Here is a 13,841-nt window from a genome sequence, read left to right on the forward strand (position 1 = left end):
GAGTATCCAATTTGTATGAATATGGTCCCAGGGTCAATCCTTGGCATCTCAAGGCGGGGCTGGGAGAAACCCTTGTCTGAAACCCCATAGAGCTGCTGCCGGCCAGTGAAGGCAGTACTGAGCGAGATGAACCCCTGGTCTGACTTGGTATGTGGCAGGTTCCTATCAGAAATATCACTGATCACAAAACTGTGATGTTCTGCCTGATTCAGCTCAATAGCTAGTCTAGCTTTCCAAAACGATGTGATAATTTTAGCAATAATTACAGCCCTTTCATGTTTTGGCCTTCAGGGATGTGAGGACTCCCTTTTATCCACGTCAATACACACACAGAAGAACATAAAGGAAACAAGGCAAACTGTGAGAAAAGCAAGCTTGATCTCACACTTTTCGGTTTGATTCCAATCCTTGAATTTCTATTTAAATGTTTCAAGCTCCCCATCCCTGCTCAAAATGAGTTTTCAAACCAACATGTACCACATTTCTCCAGTTTTCCAAACAACAAAAAAATCCAACAGTGGACGTTTTAATAAATTTAGACACTGTTTTTACTAAAACGACCACCCTTGGTGAATAATCTGCTGTGCCTTTTCCACCTGTTCACATGTGGTCCTGCCTTTCTTCAGAAGGTTAAAATCATTGCTTTGAGGATAATGATTGGGTGTTTAAGAGATGTTAGCTACACTCAGCTTGTTTTAATCTTAGTCTTTAATTGGATTTAGTAGAGTTTCCTAAATATAAGAGAAATACACTAGTGGTAATGCAAAATTAGGAAACTGCTCATTGGTATTTAACTCCTGTGAAATTATTCAGAACGTATAAAGGCATTCCAAATGTTTGCTGGAAGTGTGAAAAATATGAAGGGAGATTTTACCATGCTTGGTGAAGACATAAAAAAGCTAAGAAATATTGGATACAAACAATACAGAAGATTTAAAAAGATTTCAACTGAAGCCAGAACTTTTCCTTTTAAGACCATTGGATATACAATTAGAAAAGGATTATGGAAGATTATTTCATTAAATGATTACAGTGGTGAGACGTTTATATGCACAAAGATGGAAAGATTTATCATTACCTACTATGGGGGAATGGTTGCTGAATAGACATGGAGAAGTTGACATGTTTAATTAGAGAAAAACCATTGTTGATATTTATTAATGACTGGACCACCCATTATGGAATTTTTGCACGAAAAAGAAAGTGAACTTGTGATATCTGTGTTTGAGGATTGAAGAAAACACTGTTTTATAGAAAGTAGAATAGTTGGGGGTTACCTTGGAGTGAATGTTTTGAATACTTTTTTTTCAAAGAATCAGAAGCTCTATTTTCCCCTTTTCTCTTTCTTTGTTTTTACTTAGATTGGCTTTTTTATCTTTTTGTGTTCCAAAAGATATGTTGTATTTGATATTAATCTTTGTATATCTTCTTTTAAGCTTTAATAAAATCTATTGGAGGAAATTAGTAAAATTAGGATACTGCATGCAACTTACCCGTTTTTACTGAACACCCTGAGCCACATGTGGATGTTTGGCCCCAGCAAACACAAGCAGTGCAATGTAGTAAATGTGGACAGAAGAACTGCAAATAGGAAGGTCTCCAGCACTGACCTGGAAAAAAGGGAGGCAACAGCATACGGGTCAGTGAAGTTCTCTTCCACGGCCTGCCTTGGCAAACACAACAGAAAAGATACTTCAATGTGGATTTCAATTTCTCTAAGTTCTGTAATAGAGAGAGGACCACACTCCATCGTGGACCACCTTCCAGGGACCATATGTGAGTAGTGATTGGGTCCAGAGCCAAAAGCAGACAGAGTAACAAATGTTTCTTTTACCTTTACACAGGAGGCTATAGACAAACACACATTCATCCATACGAGCAAGAGGCATCATCACCCACTTATAAGAACAGCTGTGTTGGATCAGGCCAAGGATCCACCTAGTCCAGCATCCTGTTCCCACAATGGTCAATGAGAGAATCTCAGCACAAGAGTATTCTGCTCTCCTTCAGTTTCCAGCAACTGGTATTCATAAGCATATTGCCTCTGCCAGTGGAGATGGAACATAACCATTATGGTTACCGTATTTTTCACCCCATAGGGCGCACCTAGTTTTTTTTTGGGGGGGGAAATTATTTTCCCCCCAGGCAAGGGGCTGGGGCGGGGGAAGCCCGAGCTTCCCCCGACCCCAGAACAGGCAGCTCTCCGCAAGCCGTGGGAGCCCAGCGCGAAGTCGCGCCGGGCTCCCACGGCTTGCGGAGAGCTGCGTGAAGCCCGGGGCGTGCTCCGCTTTGCGCCCCGGGTTTCGGGATGCAGGCTGCTATCCGCAAGCCTAGGGAGCCCAGCGGGAACTCCCGTGGGCTCCCCAGGCTTGCGGATAGCTTCCTGAAGCCTGGAGAGCGAGAGGGGTCGGTGCGCACCGACCCGTCTTGCTCTCCAGGCTTCAGCAAAAGCCTGCATTCGCCCCATAGGACGCATACAGATTTCCCCTTCATTTTTGGAGGGGAAAAGTGCATCCTATAGGGCGAAAAATATGGTAGTTGCCACTGGTGGCCTCGTCCTCCATGCATTTGTCTAGTCCTTTTTTTTAGGCCTTCCAAGCTGGTGGCCAAATTCCATAGTGTAATGTTCTGTCTGAAGTACTTTTGTCCTGAATTTTCCAACATTCCGTTTCACTGGGTATCCACAAAATTTAGTGTTATGAGAAGGGGCGCGCAAACCTTTCCTCTTATCCACTTTCTCCACACCAGGCATAATTTTGAACACCTCTATAATGTCGCCTCTTACTCCCCTATTTCCAAAACTAAGAAGTCCCCAACGCTGCAGCCTTTCCACCTACGGGAGTTGCTCCATCCCCTCCATCATTTTGTTGGCCTTTTTCTGAACCTTTCCAACTCTATAATTTCCTTTTTAAGGAGAGGTGACCAGATCTGTACACAATACTCCAAGCAAACGCCTGGGTCTACTATGAAGCATGCAAACTTGGGCAGACCTGGGTCCAAATGACTCAGTACAGTACAGGACATTTGGCTTTGTGATTTAGGATGTGTGTGTTTTATATAAAGCAACTTACTCTATCAGCGGTGCTCCATAAAGAACAATTATTCCATGAAATAGGATGCAAGACATGAAGAAGTATACACAGCATCTTAGAAACCTTGCCACCTTTGAAAGAAAGAAAAACTTTATTTATATAGTGCCCATGGCACACATGACACTTTATACAAGCAGGGGAGGACAGGTACCTGCCTCAAAAAGCTTACAATCTAAAAATCTGGCATAGGGGACAACAGCAGAGGAGGGAGAAGCAGGGGCAAACAATACCCAGCTGTTTCAGCTGCATGTGCTTAAGCCTGATCAAAATATTTAGACAAAAAGCCTTGTAGTATTATTGACATCTGGCTGCATTCAGCCAAGTTCTGCTCAGGTTAGATCCACTGAAATTAATGGGTATGACTAACTTAAATTCAATAACTCCCAACAAGTCCTGCTCGTCATGTCCATTAATTTCAGTGGGTCTTTCCTGAATAGAACTTAGTTAGATGACTACCCTTTCTGGGCACCACAATTTAAGAATGATACTGACAAGCCGAAACATGTTCAGAGGAGAGTGACCAAGATTATCAAGGGTCTGGAAACCAAGCCTTATGAGGAACAGTTGAGGAAGTTGGGTATGTTTCGCCGGGAAAAGAGGAGACTGAGAGGAGACATGAGAGTCACTTCAGATATCTAAAGGGCTGCCACATGAAAGATGGAGCAAGCTTGTGTTTTCCTGCTCTGGAAGGTAGGACACAAACCAATGGATTCAAGCTACATGAAAGGAGACCCCGACTCAACATCAGGAAGAACTTTCTAACAGGAAAAGCTGTTTGACAGTGGAACGGTCTCCCTTGTGAGGTTGTGGACTCTCCTTCCTTGGAGGTTTTTTTAAGCAGAGGTTGGATGACCATCTGTCATGGATGCTTTAGCTAAGATTCCTGCATATGCAAACGCGGCCCTCCAGATGTTTTGGGACTACAATTCCCATCATCCCTGACCACTGCTCCTGTTAGCTAGGGATGATGGGAGTTGTAGTCCCAAAACATCTAGAGGGCCGAGTTTGCCTATGCCCGCCTTCGATCTATAACCTTTTTGATAAGTGAAAAATCAAAGAACTCAACATGGGACATTATAAAGTAAAAAATCTCAAATATTATCACTGCAGTCCTAGACGTGAGATTAAGATCACGAAGCAAAGAGCCTTTCGTTGTCCTAACCTTGTCAGAGTCCTAACTTTGGGACTTCAAAGTGCCCAATCACCTGATGTCTGTCCATCTGTCAAATTTGGCTCATAAGCTTAGGCCTGCAAAGCCAAAAAGATTCCCCAGAAGTACTCAGTTCAAAATCTGATCTCAGCAATGAACTTATCAGGGAGATGGAAGTAAAGCTCTACTCTCCCATCTGGCATACCTTACAGGGCTGTCTGAAGGACTGCAACAACAAATGTATGAGATGCATATTTAAAAGATGTGAAAGGTACTAGTGTTACTATTATCTGACATTCCAAACATTATGTTTTACCAAGATTAAAACTTACCTTATGGGCAAGTGAAGTTCTTCTATTAGATGGATTTGGTTTAAGAATGAAATATAAGACTATATTTACAGTGCCAACACTCGCTGAACAGATGCATAACCAAGTCAGGTGTGTTCCCAAGATGGAGAAGTTTTCCAAAAACAGAGAAGGAATGACAGTTGCTACAATAATGGAGAATATACAGATAACATTGGCAGATAGCAGTCTTTTTATTTCAGTTTCTTTCATGGTGCCTTTAGTCCTGTCTTCAATTTCCACCTGTTGAGAAGCAAATTAAGGTAGTTATATTCTTGTACAAACAAACGGAAATTCTCTTTCTGCAATAAAACATGGCACTGAAAATGTTGCATCTCATCAGGGTTGCCCCTAAATCTACAGGCATTTCTACAGGCACCTTTAGCTCAGATTTAGGTTCACACAAGAGCCCTGGAGATATCGACAGTAGCAGCAACAGTACATGAGAACCATACAAGGTAAAGGAAGGGCTAGGTAGAATAAGAGAAACTACATGCAGGATGAGGAAGAATAATAATCACAGAGGGCTACGGGCTCCACAAAGGAAAATTGGCTCTGTGGTCCCAGTTAAGCTGATTCACATGAATAAGATCGCAATGGTTTGAAATGATTGGTCACTATTGCTTCTCAGACCCTGTTAAAAGAGTAGCTGCCAGAACAGTGACTCAACCCATCTCTAACCACCCTATGCTTTGGGGTGGATTAATTCCAACGTGCCTTTGCCTTGGGCAGGATCGGAACAGACAACCACTTCCGATGCAGAGTCATCCGAAGCTACACAATAGAGTAGCTTGCTCATAGGAGGATGCAAGTCACTGGTGCAGGCTATGTGTATGCGCGTGTTAAGCATCATTATGCCCTGGCTTTGCATTGAGTGTTTTGAGTATGCCAATGGGGGCTTGTTGTTTTTTATTTTGATTATATATTTTGTGGCTTTACATTTTGATTTTGTTCTGTGAACTGCCCCAAGACCTCCGGGTATAGGGCAGTATATAAATTCAATAAATCATAATCATAATACTCCCCTTACAAAAACTCACCTGCACTACCAGGGGTTCCTTTCGGAAACTTATCAAGGGTTTTCCAACACGGCAGAGGAACAAACAAGGAGACGCCAGCCTTCCTGGCAGTTCCTTCCTTCACTCCACCCTCCCCTGCACATACAACCGAAGGGAAGTAACTGGGTGTGTTCTTGGGCAAGCCTGGGCCGACCTTAATGGCAACCTACTGGCGGATCCCTGGGTGATTTGCAGTTAGATCGGCAAGTCTTACAATTGAATTTTGATGTCAGTAGAAAAGTTGTCCGTAGAAAACAAAACACGACTCTCCTACTTGGCTGGCTTTGCGTCTCTGGCTGGTTTTTAGAATCAAAATCCTGCCCCTGTGGCGGCTCAGGGTGCATGACATACCTGGACCTGTGCATGCAGGTTCATCCCAAGACACGGCTCCCAAATCCCGTGTTTCCCATCGGCAGCCCTTGGGATTCTAGCAGGAAGGGAAGCAAAGCCGGTCCTGCAAGCCTTGAGCTCGCCCACGTCTGTCCTCTAGGGAGGGAGCTGCGTAGAAGAGGCGAAGGGGGCTCGTCGCCGTCCACAACCCCGGAGACAGGGAACTGGGTTTCGGAGGAGAGAAGCCGGGGTGAGGGTCGTCACCTGCGTCCGCCTTACCTGCCCGTCCCTTCAGGAGCCAGTGGGCGGGGCTTCGCAAAGACGGCCCTCCGTCACCAGGAAACGGGCTCCATCCTCCTCCAGCCGGCAGCGCCAAGCGCCTCCCGTCGTGTTCTCTGTGACGTCACAACAAGCGGCCCGCCCCCCCTTTTCATCCATCTCGACCAATAGGCGTGCGAAAGGGCGGGAGGGAGGAAATGGGAGAGAGCGGCGGTTGAACCCGGAAGAGGAAGTGCCCACTCTGAGGCGGCTGCCGGACGTTGAAAGGACCCGACTCGGTTTGTTTTGGTGGCAGCTGACGGGGACGGCGCTTCTGTTCCGCAGGCTTCGTCGCGGGTGGTTCGCCATGGTGTGCGAGAAGTGTGAGTTTGTTCGGGGAGGGGGCTGAAGGAACGGTTAGCGGAGAATGTGACGTCACGGGGGCGACGTTTTGAACGGCCGTTGTTTTGAACTGCGGAGCGCGAGAGACCCATAGAGCGACGCTTCTCAGAGAGATGGTATAAGGAGGCAGTTCTGGAGTTTTGTATGCCCCTCCTCAAGGCATTGCCCTACAGAGGAGGAGGAGGCGTCTCTGTATGAGTCACTGTTCTAGCTTTGCCTCCCTTCCAAACATAAGTTAGAGCCCTGCTGGATCAGGCCTTAAGGCAGGCATGTCCAAAGGCCGTGTCGGGGGCCTAATCCGGCCCCTGTGGCAGTTTATTTCCTGGGGTAAAATCCTTAAAAAACCCCAACAACTTCAACCCTAAAAAAATAAGCTCAACAATTTCGATCCTAAAATAAGCTCAACAGCTTTGGGGTAAAATCCTTTAAAAAAAAAAAGGTTGACAACTTCAACTTCAATCCTAAAGAAAGGTCAGCAACTTTGGTCGGCCCTCAAGGCCCTTCACTTCATCACATCAGGCCCTCTTTGAAAAAAGTTTGGACACCATTGACCTAAGGCTTGCCTGCTCCAGTATCCCATTTATTTACAGAGGCCGACCTGCTTGGCCCTCTGCATCAGTAACTCATGCAGAACCACAAGTGGATTGGCTGCTGATGGGCAAGTAGTTTCTTAACTCATTTACACACTGAAGCAAAACATTTTGGGGCTAAAGAGTGAGGTGTGCCTCCAACTTCTATTCAGTAAAAGCATGGGGTGGGGTAGGAGTTCACTGTGAAATCATGATGAGGTGCACCATGCTATTGGTGTTCTGAGAATTCATTGTTCATTTATTATTTATCTAACATGCAAGGTTAAAGCTATCAGTGGCTACTAACAATGAGGTATGCCTCTGAAGACCTGTTGTTGGGGCACAGCAGTGGGACAGGGCTCTTGTTTTCATATCCCACTTCCATGGGAAATAGAGTGCTGAACTAGTTGGTCTTTAGTTGGATCTGGAAGGGTCCTTTGTACGTTCGTTGATGGTGGCTACTCAGCCTGGTAGGCTTGCATGAGCTTTGTTTATCAGTTATGGATATCTACTTTTCAAAGGGAATTGTAATAGTAGTGGATTAATAGAATGACCTATATTGTATTACCCATGTTCAAATAATTGAACTAATTTGAAGGTGGGCCTAATGAAATATGTGGTGTGTTCTCAAAAGACTTCCAAAACAGATTGGAATATCACAGCCTTTGCATTTCTGTTTTTCCATAGGTGAGAGAAAACTTGGTACTGTAATTACACCTGATACATGGAAAGATGGTGCAAGAAACACCACAGGTATTTCTAAATACTATCTAATCACTTCAGTAGATATTCTTTCTAACATTTATTGATAAGCAAACCTTGAAATGTGAGTAGATTACCTTCAAGGTGCATTATTTTTTTTTGCAATCTTATTTCAGATGCTTATATGCAAGTATTGGTCTCATTTATGTTATGGTCCAGAGATTCAATTTGCTACAGATCTGTTATTTTGATGCCAGTAGCAATTTCCTTAGGCAGGGTAACAAATAGAAAAAAAAATGCCTCCTTCATTCACTCACACCCCCCACACCTCTGTGAGCACTGCAGACTCCTCTTTGGGCCGGGAGAGATGGCCCATACGGCTGCCAAGAGCAGTGCAAGAGTGTGCTTACAAACTGAGATAAGGAGTAGGGCTTGGGAGAAACAACTGGTTTTGTGGTGAGCCTTAGGAAAGAGAGAGAAGGGCGTAGTGAAAAAAGCAGTTATATAGGCAGTAGGAAATGGAGAAAAGTGGACAAGTGGGACATACTTATTACTTGAAAGTTTTTTACAGTAGCACAGAATTTGGATGATGCTTTAAAGTTCTTTTTAGAACTTCCATCAATTTTCTCATTCATTGGATATTACTCATTCACTCATTTTATCAACTCCAGTAGCAGAGATCCCACTGCCCATCTCCAGGCTCAAAAGAAGGGTAGGAAAACTCCTTGTTTGCCTGGAGAACCTCAACAGGAATCCTGGGTTTGGTGCCAATAACCTGGGAGCTAAAGAAATATGTCTGTAAAACTTTAATTGATTTAATTAGCTCAGTTATTTAAAGAACACTGAAGCACTAATCAAAACTAAATTTGTCAAATGTTCTGATTGAATCATCTGTAAAAGGCAGCATATTTCTGTAAACATAGTACATCATATAGAAAAACTGGGCACCTTGAACAATTGTATCCCCCCCCCCCCTTTGGTTGTATTCTTGGAAAATAATGGTTATGTGAGCACGGGTCTTAATTTATAATAGTTTTGCAAATTATGTATATCAAGCAATAAATTTATTTGTTTTTTTAGAAAGTGGTGGGAGAAAACTAAATGAAAACAAGGCATTGACATCAAAGAAGGCAAGGTAACTGAAATATTAAATTATCATTATTATCATCATCATCATTACCCACTCTTCACATGCACTTCCTAGGGCAGCTTGCAGAAATTAAATTTCAGAATGCAAACAGTTAAAACAAATTAGGGTCACAGAAATAGAGTGGGTCCAAAGGCCTGGGTAAAGAGGCGCATCTTCAGGACTTCCTTGAAACCTGCATAGTGAAGGTGCCAGATGCACCTGTGTGAGGAGGGAAAGCAAAGACTTAATGGTGGCCCAAGAGTGGACATTCTCTGTGGCAGCCCCTACCACCCAAATCTCAAAGGGTGGTGAAACGACCAAGAGGGCTTCCTTTGTTGATCATAACAGGTAAGAGGATCTTGTCAGGAAGGTGGTCTCTCAGATATTTGGGGCTTAATTTGTTTACGGCTTTAATAACTAGCGTGCGCACCTTGAACTGAGTCTGGAAACAAGCTGGCAGCCATTGCAGCTGTTTTAAAAGATGGGCTTTGTGAGTTTTATAAGCATCCTCAGCCACTAATCTGGCTGCTGCATTTTAGACCAGCTGAAGTTTCCAAGTCATTTTCAAGGGTAGCACCACATGGAGCACATTGCAATAATTCAGTCTTGAAGTTACCAGAGCATGGAGTACAATGGCCAAGTCATTTCTGTCCAAAAAGGGTCTGTAGCTTTCCCCCTTTCCCTCTGCACACATACACATATCACCTTACTTTATGCCACTTTTGCAGCCAGCTATTGTGGCTGCCATTGCTTCCTCTTTGTGGGCTCCAGAGATGTAGCTAGAACATCTGCCAGAGCAGAGATGAAATAGATGAACGGTGAAGGTACCATGAGCCACTGGGGAAATGAAAGACGGATTGGGAAAGACCCATTGTGTCCTTTTTGAAACCAGTTTTCAATCTTTTCTTCTCTGCCTCCTGGTCCTCCAATCTGGAGCATGGAAGAAGTGAAATGCAGCATTAGCAGTTGACTTTTATATCTCAATTACATAGCACTTGGCTTTCAAACCATTTTTCAGTATCAATTATGCAAAAATCCTCTGGCCAGGTTTACCTGTTTTGTGCAAGAGGTGTGGTAAGAAACTTTTTGAAAAAGATGTCAAGTATACCTACATAGTTTAAAGATGTTGATGTGCAAACTAGTCTACATTTGATAAAGCTGAAGTGAAGAACTGCGTCTGATCAGCTTTGTAACTGGGAAGTAGCTTTTGAAGATTTTGTTATCAGCCAATTCTGTCTTCTCTCTTGTCTTCCTTCCCCCTCCTCAGGTGCTCCCAACTGTATGAAAGTATGTAGGAAAGCTTTCCATGAATAGGCAATTCAGTTACTTTTTTTTTCCTTCCTAGGTTTGATCCTTATGGTAAAAACAAATTTGCAGTATGCCGAATTTGCAAAAGTTCAGTTCATCAGCCAGGCTCCCACTACTGCCAGGGATGTGCGTACAAAAAGGGTGAGACATTTGGCATCAATTATTTTCTCTTGTTCAGTTGCTTTTGTACTTTTGGACTAAAAGAAAACGTTTCATTCTCACTGTTCTTCTCGTTAATAGGCATCTGCGCAATGTGCGGGAAGAAAGTGTTGGATACAAAAAACTACAAGCAAACATCCGTTTAATTATATACTACGAACTTTTTCTTGACCAGCTTTACTTTAAAAACAGTTATCAATGTTGGGGGAAAATGTAAAAGATGGTAGGCACCGTCAGAATTTGCATGGACCTTTAGTTGCACTTTGTTAGCGCTGATTGTAAACCTGGATAAATGGTCCAATTCATACCTGTATAAATTTATAATAAGAAAACTGGTGTATTGGCAACCTGATATGGTCACATTTGCCGTTTTGATCTACTGATATTAATAGTGATCTGCTAGTGACGCTTAATGTTATAAATAGAAAAAATGTTTCAATTCAACTCATTAGGCTAGTTTTGAGGAAAAACTCAAAAAAGCCAGCAGATCAGCTTTTTTCTTCACCCCACTGCTATAACAAGAATTTGTAGATTGCAAGTCTACCAGCAGAGGGATTGATGAAATAAAACTGGCATAAAATGATTTGTTTTTTTAATGTAGGTTTACTTGCAAATTTATAAAACGATGCACAACTTGGAACCCACCAAGCCAACCACCAGGAGCTCTGTAAGCTTCCCGGTTTTGTTGTCTGCCTATAACTGCAAAAACAAAATGTTCTCAAGAAGCTGAGAGGTTAAAATACATGGTTGGTTGGGGTTGGCTTCATTCAACTAGGTGAGTCCAACATTCTTAGAACCTGGTATATAACAAGTGTGCTATCGTTGCCAGCATTATTTCCTTTAATCTGGTTTTGTTGGGGTGAAGCTTGAAGTCGAATGAAGAAACCTAGCATAAATTAGCCTTTAACTTCATGATTCAAAATTGGCGTTGGGGCATTACTTGTGCATGGGTGAAAAATTGTATATAAAGTGTTTCCATTTTGTTGTGCTTAAAAAAAAGAGGTGACTGCTATATAATCTTGGTTGAGGGTGGTATTAGGGTGTTCTTGTATGTTATTTTTGTTTCTTAGTGTGTTATTCTTTGATCTGTTCGATAGTTAATACATCCCTTGCATATTGGTGTTGCCATGCTGTAGAGAATAGAAGCAATAATAATCCAGGATTTGATTCTGAAGGAGGAAACCCACCTTGGTCTGGATAGATGTGGCAACAGGGCATATCACTTGCCCTCTTGCCTGCCCATACTTTGGAGTTCGCTTCAGAGGCTGTTCTCTGGGAGTCATCCACCTTCTGAGGTTAGAGAGGTGATGGCTGAAGAGAGGGCCTTTTCAGCAGTCTCACTCCAACTCTAGCATACAGTCACCAGGAAAGCTTGCCTAGCGCCTGCTTTCAGTGCCAGGCAAATATATTTTCTTTTTCAAGGTTCTCAGCACCTTCTGCATATATATTTATTTTCTCTTTCTGCTTTTCTAATCCTTGAAATTTCAATTCCTGGTTTAATTTCTGCTTGAGATGTAAATGGCTGGAACAAAACTCAGATGGCAGAAGACTTGGACCAGATTCATGCAAACATGTTTCAGAGCTCATGTGAAAGTTATTCTGTGGAGCCAGAACAGCAACTTATTTGTAAAATGTTTTTAGAATAAGCACTTTGACCTGAATGCCATGTTGAACTTGGAATCAAAACTGTTACTTGGATTATTATCAGTTATTTCATGGACAAGGTGCATAAGTGCAGTGTGAACCACAACTTGCATCTCAAACTTTGTCCTTCCTGGCTTGTAACACCTAGCAGGAGAAATTGGCAGGCCTGGTGGATATGATAGTCAGTGCACTTTTTGTAGCAGGATTCATTCTGGTGGTCTCAGAAAGTCATCGGGCCCCTTAATAAAAGAATCATCCCCTGTCCCTGCTGATCTGGGCAAGACTCTGTGGCGGGGATTTATGACCAGAGATTCCTATCGCCCCCCTCCCTATTACTTTTGAAGACTTTAAATATCTTTATTTTCTTATGCTTTTGGTGGTTGAATTTTGGTTCTTGCTGTTTACTGATTTCACTGGTTGTTCCATTATTTTATTGATGAAGCAGTTTGTACATTTTTATAAATTTATTTTAAAAATGTAACTGCAAGGCAACATTCCTAAACACTGGATTGAAGTGTTCCGGAATTTAAATGATGTGTTTGTAAAAAAATAAATGCTGGCCAAAGATGCTTAATGTGATTGTAAAGCAGTTTGTGAATTGTGTGAGTTCATAGCTCCATCCAGTGGTCCAAACAAAATGGCTGCCACAGGTTCTCTGCTTGTACCCATGCAATGCTAGTAGGCTTTCTGTCCAAATTGTGCAAATATGCTTGCCATCCTTTCCTTTGCTCTTGCCATCCTTTCCTGTGCCCTTCTTTACAAAGGCAATTCAAGGATTTCTTGACTGATTAGGTTAGTTTGTGCCCAGTGCTGACTCCAAAGCATACATTCCTTGGACAAAAAACTACTATTACAATTAATTCAATCTTAAATTTCTTGCATGGCATTAAGGGGTAATGCAGATACTAAAATACAAGGAAATACAGCACAATATGCAAACCTAAATATGAAGCATGTAATATGGCTATTTTTAATATTTTTGGTACAATAAAACTCTTCAATCTTTTCAGTACAATAGCAGAGCTGGAATGCCAAACTATAACTCTGCAATATAAGGCATTTAATAAATCTAGTAGTAACACAACTTTTTCAGTTAGTATACATTTTAGCACCACTTTTACGCAGCTATTTTCTCTTGCTAAATATAAAAATCAAACTATTAGTTAAGAGGAAAAGGAGATAGTCTCACACTGCTAGAGAGTTCAAAGTTTCTGCTGCTGGTGTGTGAATGGGCAGGTTCCCAATGTGTTCCTATACAAAGAGCTACTCGGACAACATACAGGTCAGCGCAACCCTGTTTTCCTCTTAAACATCCGATTTAAGTGAAGTCCTGTGTGTATACACAGTATGTATGACATAACAAAGGAATTTTCTTCAGGAAATGCCAGCACTTTCTGTGTTGTCTCAAGTCTCTAGATCACAGGGCACATCTCAAGTTTTGTTGTACAGTACAGATTTGATTGTGTTTACAATACTTTGTATAACATAAAAAGCCACAGCCCCCCAAATGCGGTCATAATGGGCCATGAAACACTTAGCAACAATTCTAGCTAAAGAGAACCGATGGAAAGAATCCCTACTTAAAACAGGTTTTCAAGAATACCGCAATGCTGTATGTTTTACTCAGAAGGGAGTCCTGCCGCACGGTGTGGCAGGAGGGATTGGCAAGTGTGGTAGGAAGTCTCGAGGACAA

At 42.4% G+C, this 13,841-nt stretch overlaps 2 protein-coding genes across 4 annotated transcripts in view; one reads left to right on the plus strand and one right to left on the minus strand.

Annotated features, from left to right (window-relative positions):
• Window positions 1–6,377, minus strand: part of PIGF (phosphatidylinositol glycan anchor biosynthesis class F) — a 36,450-nt gene extending 30,073 nt beyond the window's left edge. Inside the window, exons 1-4 of one of the 3 annotated variants that reach the window (XM_083733821.1) lie at window positions 6,257–6,377; window positions 4,575–4,832; window positions 3,072–3,163; window positions 1,494–1,610 (exon numbers count right to left, since the gene is read on the minus strand). In XM_083733821.1, the coding sequence (XP_083589947.1) occupies window positions 1,494–1,610; window positions 3,072–3,163; window positions 4,575–4,802 (437 nt within the window). In that variant the 5' untranslated portion in view covers window positions 4,803–4,832; window positions 6,257–6,377. Of the gene's footprint in view, window positions 1–1,493; window positions 1,611–3,071; window positions 3,164–4,574; window positions 4,833–5,629; window positions 5,763–5,998; window positions 6,139–6,256 lie in introns of those variants that run through there. The other 2 variants (XM_083733820.1, XM_083733822.1) reach the window with 2 other exon arrangements.
• Window positions 6,351–12,734, plus strand: CRIPT (CXXC repeat containing interactor of PDZ3 domain). The gene is made up of 5 exons (XM_083733924.1): window positions 6,351–6,618; window positions 7,894–7,959; window positions 8,989–9,043; window positions 10,383–10,486; window positions 10,586–12,734. The coding sequence occupies exons 1-5, from the start codon at window positions 6,603–6,605 to the stop codon at window positions 10,648–10,650; spliced, it is 306 nt and encodes a 101-aa protein (XP_083590050.1). The 5' UTR covers window positions 6,351–6,602; the 3' UTR covers window positions 10,651–12,734.
• Window positions 12,735–13,841: the final 1,107 nt, after the last annotated feature.

Source organism: Podarcis gaigeae, assembly GCF_964106915.1.
Source record: "Podarcis gaigeae genome assembly, chromosome: 3".
Taxonomy (NCBI): Eukaryota; Metazoa; Chordata; class Lepidosauria; order Squamata; family Lacertidae; genus Podarcis; species Podarcis gaigeae.